The sequence below is a fragment of the Pteropus vampyrus genome, unplaced genomic scaffold (assembly GCF_000151845.1).
Source record: "Pteropus vampyrus isolate Shadow unplaced genomic scaffold, Pvam_2.0 Scaffold303, whole genome shotgun sequence".
NCBI lineage: Eukaryota > Metazoa > Chordata > Mammalia > Chiroptera > Pteropodidae > Pteropus > Pteropus vampyrus.
Genome location: NW_011889084.1, coordinates 2,716,511 through 2,730,451, shown reverse-complemented (window position 1 = coordinate 2,730,451; position 13,941 = coordinate 2,716,511). Strand labels below are relative to the sequence as shown.

Here is a 13,941-nt window from a genome sequence, read left to right as displayed (position 1 = left end):
TCTGTACCTGCCCCTGGGCAAGCCCTAACCCTCTCAGTTTGATCAGATATCTCCCCAAGTCCGTTCGCAACATCTCGTTGCCACCTGGGTGCCCTTCCTAAAAGAGAAGTGCACCTGCTTGCTTTAATGGCTGCTGCCTGTCACAGCCGAGCATTCTGTTCAGAGGTATTAGGCAGTGCCCACCCGGCCTGTCTTTCAGGAACCAGCTCACATCCCACCTCTGCCATGAGACATTCTGACAAGGAAAGAAATGCAGTTTCCTGGGAGAAGTATTTGAGGGAGGACAGAGTGGTTTTTCCTGGAGAAGACAGGGAATCTGGGTCATGGCTCAGACCCCTTTCCCCATGTTCTTAGTCAGCATCATCTCCTCTCTTTTGTGCCCCCATCCCTGTGCTCACTAAACCCTATGGTGCCAAGGCTCCATCCATATCCATCTGGAGCAGGAGATGGAGAAGTGAGGAGATGTAAGATTGCAACACAGGATATGAGAGTCTCAGTGGTCCCAAAATGCCAAGGGGCTGAGGCCCTGGAAGATGGGGGTGGTGGAGGTGGTAAGGGTGATGTGCACAGGAAAACAAGTGGATAGAGCTGAGCATGCATGGGGTCTGCTCCCCAGATGTCCCATAGCACCCCCCCCACACACACACACACAAGGACAGGAAGGAATCTATGGAGGACTTCAGATTTCTCATCCTCACACCTTTGTTTCCATTGATTTCTGTTTCCCAATTTGTTGTCCTCCTCCCCTGTACTATTGCTTCATTACAAATCTCCCCCAGGGAGAAGGTGCACTCTTTCAGCACCTTGAAGGTACTGATAAACTGGATTCACCAATGAGTGAGTGAATCACCATTGACTGCTCTAACTCCCCTGTGGTACTACATCGTGGAGTCCACGTCAACATCCCTGGTCACTCAAAGTCCCTCAATTGTCTTGTTATTTATGTCCTTATCACTCTTATTTATTCAGAGGTGAAGTTTTCTTATTTTTCAACAAACAGGTGTTCTCCTCTTAGCCATGCTGCAGCCACACCTGCCCTAGCCCTCACCCACTGCCTTGGCAGTACGAGTCCTTAGGACCCAGGGGGTGATGAGCTCATTTCCCACTGGGCTTCAGGAAGCTGAGGGAACTCACTGGGAAAATCTAGACTGTTTGGAGCTCAGGGAAGTTCCTGGCTTGAATAAGATGATAGTTGAAGGCCTGAAGGTGAATGAGAAAGGAATTCAAAGGTAGCAGGGTACAGAAAGGAGAGTAAGGAACATGAGGTGGACTGGTAGCCTGAACGATCCCACCATTCAGAGAGAAAGGAAGAGGAACCTTCAGAGGAGGCAGAGGAGGGGCCATGGAGGGACAGAGAGCCAGATGCAGTGGGGAGAGGCCTTTGGAGGGGCTTTCATCAGAAGGCGGCAGGGGATATTATGAAATGTCACAGAGCAGTCACATGGAAAAAGCAAGGAGAAACCAATGGGTGTGGCAGCCAAGGGTGCTACAATGTGACAATGTGGTAATTTGGGGTGAGTGATGATGGGAGGTAGGAATTGTGGGCAGAGACAGTAGATGCCACTTTCCCAGAGTTTGGCTGAGAAGAGAGGGAGAGAACTACCTGGCAAAGGAGGAGCAGAGGGGCCTTTTTAGAGGCACCAGAGTGACCCTGTTGAAGAGAAAAAGGCTACTTGACGGCATATCCCAGAAGAGATCCTTGTGATAGAAATGCAAAGCCACATCTGTCTCATTCCTTTCTCATTCACACTCACAGGCTGGATGGGGTGATAGTCCAGAGCACACAGGCCTTGGCTCACGGTTCTCACACCTGAGCTACATCTGAAGCACAACGCTGGACCTCATCCCCAAATTTCTCACTCTACAGGCCTGGGGTGGGGCCCATGAACCTGCATTTCTAACAAGTTTCTGGATGCTGCTGATGTGGTCAGGAACGTCATTTTAAGTGTTCTTGTCAAATGGCTCTATACCTGTTGACCATGGAGGACTGCTGATTATCTCTAAATCTCAGCTCACTCATCTGGGCGATAGGTATAACAATCACTTCCACTTCACAGGTTGGTGTAAAGTCACATGCCGGCTCACCCTAACATTTGCTGGGGCCAGGGCAGAGAGCAAACCTAAATATGTACATGTTGAAAAGTTGTGACTTAGGCTGCAAACTCGTTAATCTGTCTCTCCTCCTACCTTCAGAAATATGGTGTCATTACAACCATGGTCAACCTCAGACCACTGTTGCTGGAGAGGACACAGCAGGTATTTCTCTGCAGTTGCTTCCACAGCCAGGTCTCAATGAGGCCATAGGTCATCCAGGTGGGACTCAAGGGGATCCTTTTCCACTGAAATGCATCTGGGTCCTCCACCAGTCCTTTAAAGTGAGTGGCCTCAATCTGGCAGCAAGCCATCCCCACCCCCAACCCCCTAGCTCAGCTCACTGGGTCCATGAGCTGCCTCGGTAACCCTTGTAGCCCATGGCAGGCTGTGTACACCATGGGCTAACCTGGCACTGGGAATTCTTTATTATAGCAAGACAGATTCTTAAGGAAGTGGTGAGGGAGATTGGGAGGGAGGACAGGAGGGAGATGGAGAGGGAGGCGGAGAGGGAGGCTGGGAGAGAGGTGGAGAGGGAGGCTGGGTGGGAGGTGGAGAGGGAGGTGGCAATAAAGAGCTTGCTGGCTCTGTTTGCCCTTGTTTGTTTTCCCCTTGGGTGGGGAGCCCAGGGCACGTGAAACTCAGGAAGATGTCCTCCAGGGAGACTTGGCTGACCGAGTAGTCATCCAGCATGTACCTCCTCTTGGCTTGCTCCAGAGTGCCAAACACCTGTGGGAAGGGAGGAAGCTGTTGTGGGTGGTGGGCACAGGGGAAGGGATGGGAGACGGCAGAGGGTAGAAAGAAGAGGGGCATCTGGGGTTGTGACAAGGCCCCCAAAAGGCTCCTCCATTTCTCAGCTGCACCCCCAGAGCACCTCCCAACAAGTTAGTTCTATGGAATTCAGCTATCTGCCGACTCTGGGAAAGGGACCAGGGCTGGGAATGGTTTCAGGAGGCAGAGGCTATGGCTGGGTCCCTGGCTTGCTATGTGACCATGGGTATGTAGTGTCCCCTGTCTGGCCTGCTGTCCTCTAAGTGAAATGAGGAGGAGCTGATCTCCAAGGTTACTTTCAGCTCAAATATCTTATCTTCTGTGAAATCCATATGAATGTTGCCATGGAGACGTCAGAGAGGAACTGCAGAGGCACTGAATGTGACTTCCACCCAAAAGAGAGAACACCAGAAAGCAGGTGACATCAGAGCTATGCTCTCTCCAATGCCCACGTATGTGCTCACCTTCGCCAAGCTGAGGTCATCTCCAGGCAAGTGGTAATGAACCATCCCTTGGTGCTCATCTTCCAGGATGCTGCCTGCACAAAGGAATCTCCATGAGGACTAGGCTGGAGGGCCAGGGAAGGACAGCCTGGGCCTATGGAATCATGGCCCTCATCCTAGGGGTCAGGGTTGTGGGACTTGGCAGGGCAGGATTCAGATGCCCTCTGTGCAGCCTCACACACCTGGGAAGGTCAGGTCCACAAAGGCCTTGAACTCCTCCACAGCCTCCTGCTGCCCATCGCTCCGGACCTTGGCCCGCAGGGTAAAGCCACTGCCATACTTGCTCTTGAGGTACTGTGGGCTGCCCAGACACTTGAACTGACCTTGCACCATGATGGCCAGCCGGGCGCACAAGACCTCACAGTCCTCCATGCTGGGAAAAGGACGTAGAGGCCTGATGTAGGGCTGGGGTATGCTGACGTCCACCCTCTGTGTCAAAGGCTCATGTAGACAGGAAGTTGACAATGCCTAAATTGAACCGTTCCTGAGTCCCAAGCTCAGAGTGTGGCCCATGTGGCAGAGCCTGGGGATTCTCCTCACAGATTCTGCACCAGCTGCTGTCAGGTCTCTTTCTAACCAGCTTCTCCCAGCCCATCCCTCCCACGTGCCCCATTCTGGCTCTTCCACTGACCCATGGAGACCCCAGTGCTACCTATGGGAGGTGATGACAATGGCCTTGCCAGATTTGCGGACTCTTGTCACAGTGCCCCAGAGCAGGCGCCGGGCCATAGGGTCCATGCCAGTAGTTGGCTCATCCAGGAAGATGACCGCAGGCTCTCCAAGCAAGGCAATGCCAGTGCTCAGCTTCCGCTTGTTGCCACCGCTGGGGGCAGAGGTGAAGAAGGTTGAGTGAATGGCAATTACCAATCTCCAGTAGTCCAACCTTCCCCCTTTTTCTTCTCTGTCCAACCCCTCATGTGGGGCTTTTAGTAACATGGCCCACCACCTTCCCCCAGGATGTCATTGCGACCTGGCTGTCCACTCTGCATATAAGCCATTTCCTTGGACACAGGGATCAGTCCAGGTGAGCACACAGTCAGTGAGTCTTCTTTGAGGATCTCTATGTGTGCTAGGGGGTAAGTTCACAGGGCCATTTTCACTAATTTTTTTTTTTTTTTTAACCAGCACATAGGATTTACAATGTGCAAGATGCTGTTCTAAACTTTGCAAATGTTAACTCATTTAATCTTCAAAAGACACAAGGGGGAAAAAAGACAAGTAAACACAAAAATTTGCTTGAAACCAAAGCCAAGAGAGAGAAGAATCAAGGACAACATCCCTGCCCGGTGGGCATCTCTGACCCTCCAGTTCAAGAAGTAGGGTACTGCTGCAAACCTCCAGGGGGCGCTGCACACAATTCAAGGGGGAATCCTGGGACTCAGGAGATGGGTGGACTGGCTTTAAGCTAATTGGAGTTGGGATGACATCACTGGCAACAGAAGGTTGAGGAATATCCCCAGGCTTCTCAGCAGAATACAGCAGCCCAGGTGCCATAGACACAGTGGGATAATGTAAGTGTGCTTGAAATCCAAGCCTACCAAAATCAAAAGAACTTTGTGAAGTGGCAGGAAGAAAGATCTGTCCTTACCTTGCCAGGACAACACCTGTGGTGCTGCTCCCCTGACCTCAATTCAGACCAGGGCCAAGAAGAAGCAGTGCCTTGGGGCAGCCCAGACCACTGACCCATTCTCACAGGAAGGCCACCTTCCTGCAAATTCACAAAGTGGCATGGATCGCATAGCTACGCCAAGGCTGGCACTGATAGACCTCACCCTACACCCCAGCACCTAGAAGAGCCAGAGCACATTTTATTACTGGAGGTGGAAGGGCCAAGGGAGCCCCAAATCTCACCTGTAGGAATTCACCAGCTGGTCTGCGTTTGTGTTTATGAATAATTCATCAAGAATTTGATCCACACAGGCATTGATGTGGCGCTCGGGGATGCCCCGGAGCCGGGCATACATAACCAGTGTCTCCCGGCCTGTCATGTGGTCCAGCAGGGCATCAGCCTGGGGGCAGTAGCCGACCCACTGCCGCACCTGGGGTTGGAACAAGCCCGAGAGGGAGGCACATCAGAAAGAAAGCTGCCAACTGGACATCTACCCTGGCCTTGCCCCAGCCCAGGCTTCTTCCTCTGCCCTGTGCAAACTCACATTTGCTACATGAGCAGATGAGGGCCTTGGGGGTGAGTGGCATGACAGTGATGTTAGGGAGCCTGGGATGCAGCACTTGCTGGTGGTGTCTATGAATGGGCACATGTGGGACTGGAGTGCTTGCTTGGCGCCCTTCCTCCTGCCTGCCTGGCATGAAACCTCAGTGTTTAGTGCCTCCCTACCTTTTGTCACTTTCCAAATATCTGGTCGATAGAAGACGCTGTATTTTTCCTTTTTAAAAATATTTTCTATTAGATACGTGATTCACGAATAGATTTTCTTTGTCAAATGATCACACAAAGGCTATTAGAATCTCATGTTGGAGGACTGCCCTGGGCCTGGTGTGGTCAGGTTGGTGTGGACCTCCAGAGTTTTGCAAAGACCTATACTCTCTGCAGAGGAACGATTTTATGTTGTTTTTGCTGAACAGTATTATCCCGCATCAACCAGTTTGCAACTTGCTTTTCTAGCTCAACATTACATCTTAAAGATCTTCCCTAGTCTATAAATACAGACCTACTTTGACTCAGTTTAACTGCTATTAGTCAACCAGGGAAGGTTTCTAGATTTTACTTAGCTGTTTATAAAAAATTCAGGCTCATCTGAGTTATTTCTAGGTTTTTGCCATTATAAACATGCAGTGAACCACCCTGGTTTGTGCTCATGCTCAGGCACTTCTCTGGAGTAAATGATAGAATACCATTTTTGAAAAATAACCAAATTTTCTTTCCTCATCCTTCTCCCCATTGAAGCAGCTGGACAGCTCTGGGCTCTGGGGAGAACTGAGAAGAAAACAGATGACTTAAATGAAGAAGCTTCAAATATTTCACTATCAAATACAAAGATTTCTAGTAGACTTCCTTTATCAAGTGATTTTGACCTAATGTTCCCTCTATTTCTAGTTTGCTAAAAATTTTAAAAAATCATGAGTGGGTACTGAATTTTTTACAAATGCTTTTTCAACATCTATTGATAAATATCTTTTCTCCTTTGATCTATTAAGGCAGTGATTAATATTGGTGGATTTTTCTGCTATTGAACCTTACTTTTCTGGGATAAGGCTGACTTGATCATAATTTTTATTCTTTCAATATATTGCTGAATTTGTATTGTTAATATCTTATTTATGGTATTTATGTTCCTACATGAAACTGGCCTATGGCTCATGTTGGGTCCTTGTCTGGTTTTATGATCATTTACAAGTTAGTGGCACCCCATCTTCTCTCCCATGCTTCTGAAGGGTTCTAAAAAAAAAGGAAACGATCTATTTGGTGGTGGTTGGTAGACTTGCCCACCAATTTCTCGCAGCCTAGACTCCTGAAAAGGAATAGATCTTTGACCATTATTTCAATTTTATCTCTGGTTTCGGTCTATGTAAACAGGTTTTCTAGTTCTTGAACCAATTTTGGGATAGAAGGCTTGAGAATGTTTGTCCTTCTGTTGATAAAAAGTCAACTGCCAGTCTAATCATTGCTCTTTTGAAGGTGGATCCTTTTAAGATTTTCTTTTTGTGTTTATTTTTCAGCAATTTTACTATAATGTTCCTGGAGATTTATTTCTTTTAATTTATCCTGCTTAGGGTTAACAAGCCTTTATTTATTTGTAATTTGATGTCTTTCCTAAATTTTGGAAAGTTATAGCCATGAATTTTTCAAATATTGCTTTGCCTCATATTTGTCTCCTTTTCTTTCGGGACTTCGATTACACATATATTAAATCTTTTCATTGTGTCTTTTGTGTCCAATTAGTTATACATTGCTGCATAACAAATTACTCCACACTTAGTGGTAATTTATTATTTCATGGTTTCTGTGGGTCCGATCAGGAATCTGAGAGCAGCTTAACGGGGTGGTTCTGGCCAGAATCTGGGGTGGTTCTGGGCCTGAAGTCATCTGAAGACTGGAGGATCTGCTTCCATGCTCATTTATGTAGTTGTTGGCAGGCCTCAGGTACTCAGGCAGATCACATACCCAAAACAGAAGCTACCTGTCTCTTATAACCCAGTCTCAGAAGTGACATAGCATTTCTTTTGTAGTATTCTTTTGGTCACACAGACTGACCCTGATTCAGCATGGGAGAGGACTACTCATGGGTGTGATTACCAGGATGGGGATCACTAGGGGATGTCTTGAAGGTATACCACAATCTCTCTTAACTTCTTTTATATTTTCTCTACCCTTTGTGCTTCATTCTATTATTTTTTTCTGTGCATGGAAGGGGTGTTTTAATGTACATGTACCTATTATTTGTATTGTGTGCCAAGCATTGCATTTGCAGAATTGTTTGTAGAAGTCGTCTGAGGCCTAGGGTGATATCATCTTCCACCAGAGAAGGCTTACATTGGTTTCTGCCAGGTGCCTAGAAGCACTGGTGGTTTAGGTCACATCAGTCCATTTCAGGGACTGATATGAGTCCAAGCTGTTTTGTAATCCTTGTATGAGCTTATCTCAGTATAGTTTATCCCTGCTCCTGGGGCGCAGCCCTTCAGGGTCCCAACCCAAAGAAAGGCTCCTCCTGCTCGAGGATGGGGGTGGGTGGGGAGGGGACTCATGCTGAACTCAAGTGTCTGTCACTTCAGCATCAAGAGCAATACTCAGCTCTCAGCCATCCAGGCCTCTGTCTTCTCCTAACTCCTGGCTCACAAGTCTTCATTATCTTGTTAGCTTTCTGAAGCCTTCTAATGCATGTTTTAAAACTTTGGTCCTGTTTTTCTAGTTATTATCACCAGGAATGGGGTCAGAATGACCTAATTTGCCATTACCAGAAGCCTTGTCATTAGTTAATAAAATAAGTTAAAATTAATAGTAAATGTTTCATAGCCACAAGAGGCTTATATTGGTTATAATTGTTCAACCAAGCTATGTACATCAAAAGATGATAGAGTGGTCATTCAGAGCATGGATTCTAGAACTAACCTGTGTAGGTTCCTCTGCTTTCTCTATGAACATTATTTTGGTCATGGATATTGAAGCTAGTTTGATAAACTTCTTGGCCATAGTATGATTTGTGATGTGATGAGTACACCTTTGATTATGTTTCTGTGGTTTGGTGTATTCATATGCCTTTCATTGAATCCGCTGTCTCCTGACCACCTCTATTATTACACTTTCCTCTCTGCATGGCAACATGATCACAAACTCCTTGTAGGTGAGAATCACTGGGCCTAGCACAATTGTTGGCATATACTAGGCATTCAAAAGTGTTCCATTGAATTTGAAGTTGGGACTCCAAGAAGGAGGTCAAAGGTACATAATAAGTTTGATTTTAAAGTGGGAGATGTCTGAGTAAGGCTGCCTAGAGGGCTAGCCTATACAGATCTGAAGCATAGGACTGGGATTGGGCTGGGGATGTGGTTACTTGGGAGACATCAGCAAACGGAAGATAATGGGAATCAAGAGTAATGAATGAGATCAGGCAGGGACAGCATGTGTAGAATGAGAAGGACAGAGGGCTGATTTTGCAGCCCTGAGGAACACCACAATCCAATGGGCTAGAAGAATATCTACCACAGGAGAAAGAAGTGTCAGTGACAGAGAAGAGGCAGAGGAGAGGGGAAGTCATAGAATAAACCAAGGAAAACTAGAGTTTGACAGGAGGAAAGATCAGCATTATGAAATGCTACAGAGAAGCATGGAAGGTAAGACCGAAAATCAGGAGTAGCCTCGACCAGGGTGAGTGCATTGGGAAGGGAGTCAGAAGAGCAGACTCCAGCCTACGGAGAGGGAGGCTCCATGGACTATGGCTGCCCACTGGATGTCTTGGGTAGCAATAGATGTGTGCCACTCACTCCCTCATGAAGCACAGGGGGAGCGGGAGGGGGAAGTCGGGTGTGTGGGGGCACAGCTGATGGCTTTGGGGGTCCATTGAGTTTCAGGTGCCCGTGGGACATTCAAGAGGAGATGTTGAGTAAGCAGCTCAAATATATGATCTGGACTCAGAGACGAGGTTGAGGATAAGTGTCACCGATAAATCTGATATGTGGAATTTTCAAAGATCAAAGCCATTCCAGTTCCCTTTCCCCAGCCCTGTGTTATTACCCCAAGCGTATTTCAGTGCCCTCTTTTTCCTGACACAGCCACCCCCATCCCCAGGGTGGTGCCTTCCTTGTCCCGAGTCACAACCTACCTTCCCCAAGTGAGAGCTGATGCTGAGGCCCTTGACAAAGGCATCCCCAGAGGTGATAGTCTCTTTCCCAGTCATTAATTTCAAAATGGAAGTTTTCCCAGCACCATTGAGGCCAAGAAGGCCAAAGCATTCCTCTGCCTGGACAGTGAAGGAGATCTTGTTCACAGCCAGCGGGGGCACCTTCTTGGCATAGACCTTATATACATAAGACAGAAGATACACAGTGAAGAGGTCTGCAGTCAGCTGTCTGGAGCCACCTGTGCTCGTCGCACAGGGTTCTGGGATAGGTCCAAGCTGTCCTTGGGGCTCAGGGGCGCTCAAATGTGCCCAGGCTTGGACTTGCCTTCTCCTCTTGGCTGCTAGCCCCAGCAAGATTAGTTTTCTCTCCTCTGTCTCTACAAACTGAGAACCTAGTTCTCTAAGATAACCCTCTTTCTTTCTGTCCTTGAAGCAAACAAAATTCCTTTGATGTTGACTGAGTTGTTTTGTTTTGTTTTTTAACCACCAGTAACTACAGGAAAACAAAGTATAAGAGTAACAGACTTGGGGAAAATGTCACAAAGTTCCTGGATGTTTGAAGGTCTTGCATTAAGATTCTGGCTGGGGCTACCAGGGAGACTAGCCAGGCTTGCTTTGAGCTTTCGGAGCTTTCCCCCCAACTTCACTCCTCCACAGACTGCTTTCTAGATTCAAGAGACATTCATACAGTCATGTCCAACCTCTGAGGCTTCCTTCCTTCTTAGGGTTCGTGGCTCTGGTACCCCTTCCATCCCAGGCCCTCCCATCTTACAGAGGACTCCAGAAGAGATAGGAAGGCTGATGCACTAACCTCTGTCTTTAGGCACACAAGGGAACTCAGATGTGATTCATTCCCAGAGGAAGCTCCCTCTGAGTCTGTCTCCACGGAAACTCATCTGAGCCCTTTGCCAGTACTCCCAGCTAGAAGGCAGAGCCTGGAGCCCTCCAAGGCCGCTTCCTTATGCAAAAGGCCTATAAGAGTAATGGTCTTTGCTTTTTAAGCCACATCTGACTTTACCTTTGACACTTCTTTAAGAACCAGTGGATTTTTCTCACGTAACTTTTCCAAATTAGCCTCAACCATTTTCGCCTCCTCTTCCACGTCTTGGTCTCCAGACACTGGCACTATGCTTTGCGACACTACCTGCTTTTCCGAGACAAGGATGGAGGGTGTAACTGATTTTGTGAGGATAGGAGGTAGAGACGGAGGGAAACACAGGGACTGGGTCCTCCCTGGGAAGACCTCGAAGGTGCCCCAGGTGACCTCGGTTCTCATACACACACTACCACCCCTTTCTCAGGGGCAGTTACAGGTATTTAAGACCAAGCACATATTGACATGACCATGAGAAGGCATGGAAACTTCACGTGGGCACTGGCTTTTGTGGAAATTGTAAGACTTGAAGCCCGGGAATGTCAAGGTATAACAAAATCCATTTTCTATCTAGTTTCCTCAGCGGGCTGGGGTGGGGGGTGGGCTTCACCTATGGAAGATATTCAGGCCAAGAGCTAACAGAACAGATCTGGCTTCTATCTGGGAAAAGGTATTCTAGAAAGGTGACTGGTTTTAGGAAGCCCAGGGTCTTTTGTTTCTACTCAGCTGACCAGGGTCACAGGGGCTAAGCCAACACTCATGCTCCCTCTCCTGCCAGGTCCTCCGGAGGACTCGGACATGGGCTGCCCTGAAGGCGGATTAGATGGTCCCTAGGCTCCCTCAAATGCTGAGAATCAAGGTCATTACAGACCACAAGGAGGACGCCATGGAGCCAGTCCCTTGATGTATCGTTAGTGAATTGTACTCCGACCCACTCACCAATTTTCGCTTCCTGTAGAAGCCAGAAAACCTGGTTTTCAGTTCCCGTAAGACATTGGTTTCAATAAGGAAAAGCAGGATGATGTACACAGGTCCCGAGATGGCAAGGGCTGTTAGGTACTTTCCCATTCCTAGAGACTTCCAGGCATAGATGTTCTTTTGAATCACATATCCCTCTGCTAAAATAGGATAAACAGATCTTATCAAACTTTGGGTGATTTTTCCAAGCTTTTCCTCACATAGGTGAATTCCTATTAGAACAAATATCATTCATTTAAAAGAAACATTATCATTAGTGCTATATTACCTCATCCCAGCAGATGGTAAACATGAATAATATTTTGTTTTCCTGGCTAGAACAAATATTCTATAAAAATAATGCAGTAAAGTAAAAGACTTCTCTCTGTCCATATGACAGTTATTTGAAATAAAAAAGATTATATGTTTGGTTCTTCTATTAATCATTAATCACCCCATAACTTTAACTGACCACTCATGTAAAAACACTCAGGAGCCTCTATTCGCCTCTTTTTAATCTGATCCACTTAAGAATTTTTCTTTTAAATATATACATTTTAAAAGTATACAATAAATAAACACGAATTGACATGAGGTCCTTCTCCACTCCTCAAAACTATTGTTACAGTTTTGTGTATAATCCTTCCATACTTTATAGATAAAAACCTTTAAAAATACAAGTGGAATGATACTATGCAGTGTCTTCTCCAACTTGTTTGTTCATTTAATAATATATAATGAACATTGAGCATATCAGGAGGTAAAGATCAAAATAGTAAAGATCTCTGGCAAAGGTAAATACATAGCCAATTATAAAAGCTAGTATTGTTGTAACTTTGGTTTGCAACTCCACTTTTTGTTTTCTACGTGACTTAAGAAACTAATGCATTAAAAAATTAGTCTGTTTCTGGACACACAATACACAAAAATATATTGTGACATCAATGATCGAAAGGGAGTAGGGATGAGGCTATACATGTAGGAGCAGTTTTTATATGTTACTGAAGTTAAAGTGGTATAAATTCAAATTAGAATGTTATAACTTTAGGATGTTAATTGTAATCTCCATGATAACCATACGAAAAAAAATAGCTGTAGAATATACACAAAAAGAAATGAGAAAGGAATTAAAACATTTTGTATGGAGTAGCTAGAGCAGTCAAATTCACAGAAACAGAATGGAATCGTAGTTGCCAGGGGCTGGAGGAATGGAGAGTTAGTGTTTCATGGGTACAGAGTTTCAAAAGAATGGTGGTCACAGTTGCACAACAATGCGAATGTACTTCATGCCACTGAACTGTACACTTAAAAATGGTTAAAACGATGAACTTTATATATGTATATTTTACCACAATTAAAAAAATAATTTAAATAGGTGTCGAAGGGGATGTGGACAAATTGGAACCTCATACATTGTTCGTAAAGTATAAAATAGTGGAGCTACTATGGAAAACGGTTTGGTGGTTCCTCAAAAAGCTAAACATTGAATTACCATATTACACAGCAAATCCACTCCTAGGTGTATACCCAAGAGATTCGAGAACGTGTTCACACAAAAACTTACACGTGGATGTTCATAGCAGCATTATTCACAATAGTCAAAACATTGAAACATCCATATGCCCATCAATGGATGAATGGATAAATAAATGGTGGCATATCCATATAATGGGATATTATTCAGCCGTGAATAGGAAATGTCCAGAACAGGCAAATCCGTAGAGACTGAAAATAGATTACTGTTTGACAGGGAGATGGGAATATGGGGTGGCTGTTATGATAGAGTGTTTCTTTTTGGGGTGACGATAGTGTGCTGGAATTAGATAGCAGTGATGGTTGCACAACCTTGTGAATATACCAAAAACTAAATGGTATACTTTAAAAGGGTGAATTTTATATGAATTATAGCTAATGAAAAACATAGTTAATAAATTCTATTTGCAGTACTTACAAACTTGATCACACTCCGTCTTGTTCAGGTTCTTGGCATTGCAAAACTTTTGTAGTTTGAAGTTGTAATATAAGTTGGAGAAAGCCATCCCCAGGCAGTGGCCTGGAAGTGGTAGGAATGTATGATCCAAGGACTCTGAGACTGTTGTGTAGCCTAGGTCTGTGAGTGGAATAGAACATATTAACTCTACTTGTAGAAAGAAAAGGGTACATCTCCTAGCATCTCTCTGAAACCACTGTGCCTGTTTTACCTATGTAAACAATCTATTATCTATGTCTATCACTATAGCTATGACTGTACTGTCACAGTCTCAGTCCCTAGACCAGAAATCTTGTTCTCTCTGAATCTCTAATAACTACATGTGCTGCTAAGTGCTGTCCTTCACAGACTCCAACATATCTTCACTAACAAAGAGGAGAAACAAAGGGGAGGAATTGGTGCTCCAATTTCAGACGTCATGACAACTCACACAATCAGCTCTAAACCAACAGGTAGCTC

At 45.7% G+C, this 13,941-nt stretch overlaps 1 protein-coding gene across 1 annotated transcript in view; it reads right to left on the bottom strand.

The window, feature by feature from the left end:
- The window catches only part of LOC105303382 (ATP-binding cassette sub-family A member 17-like), a 74,821-nt gene that overhangs the window by 536 nt on the left and 60,344 nt on the right, over positions 1 to 13,941 (bottom strand). Inside the window, exons 22-30 of the mRNA XM_023521470.1 lie at positions 13,444 to 13,602; positions 11,475 to 11,653; positions 10,680 to 10,805; positions 9,644 to 9,838; positions 5,217 to 5,404; positions 4,018 to 4,188; positions 3,548 to 3,738; positions 3,327 to 3,400; positions 2,726 to 2,820 (exon numbers count right to left, since the gene is read on the bottom strand). Of these exons, the coding sequence (XP_023377238.1) occupies positions 2,726 to 2,820; positions 3,327 to 3,400; positions 3,548 to 3,738; positions 4,018 to 4,188; positions 5,217 to 5,404; positions 9,644 to 9,838; positions 10,680 to 10,805; positions 11,475 to 11,653; positions 13,444 to 13,602 (1,378 nt within the window). The remainder of the gene's footprint in view (positions 1 to 2,725; positions 2,821 to 3,326; positions 3,401 to 3,547; positions 3,739 to 4,017; positions 4,189 to 5,216; positions 5,405 to 9,643; positions 9,839 to 10,679; positions 10,806 to 11,474; positions 11,654 to 13,443; positions 13,603 to 13,941) is intronic.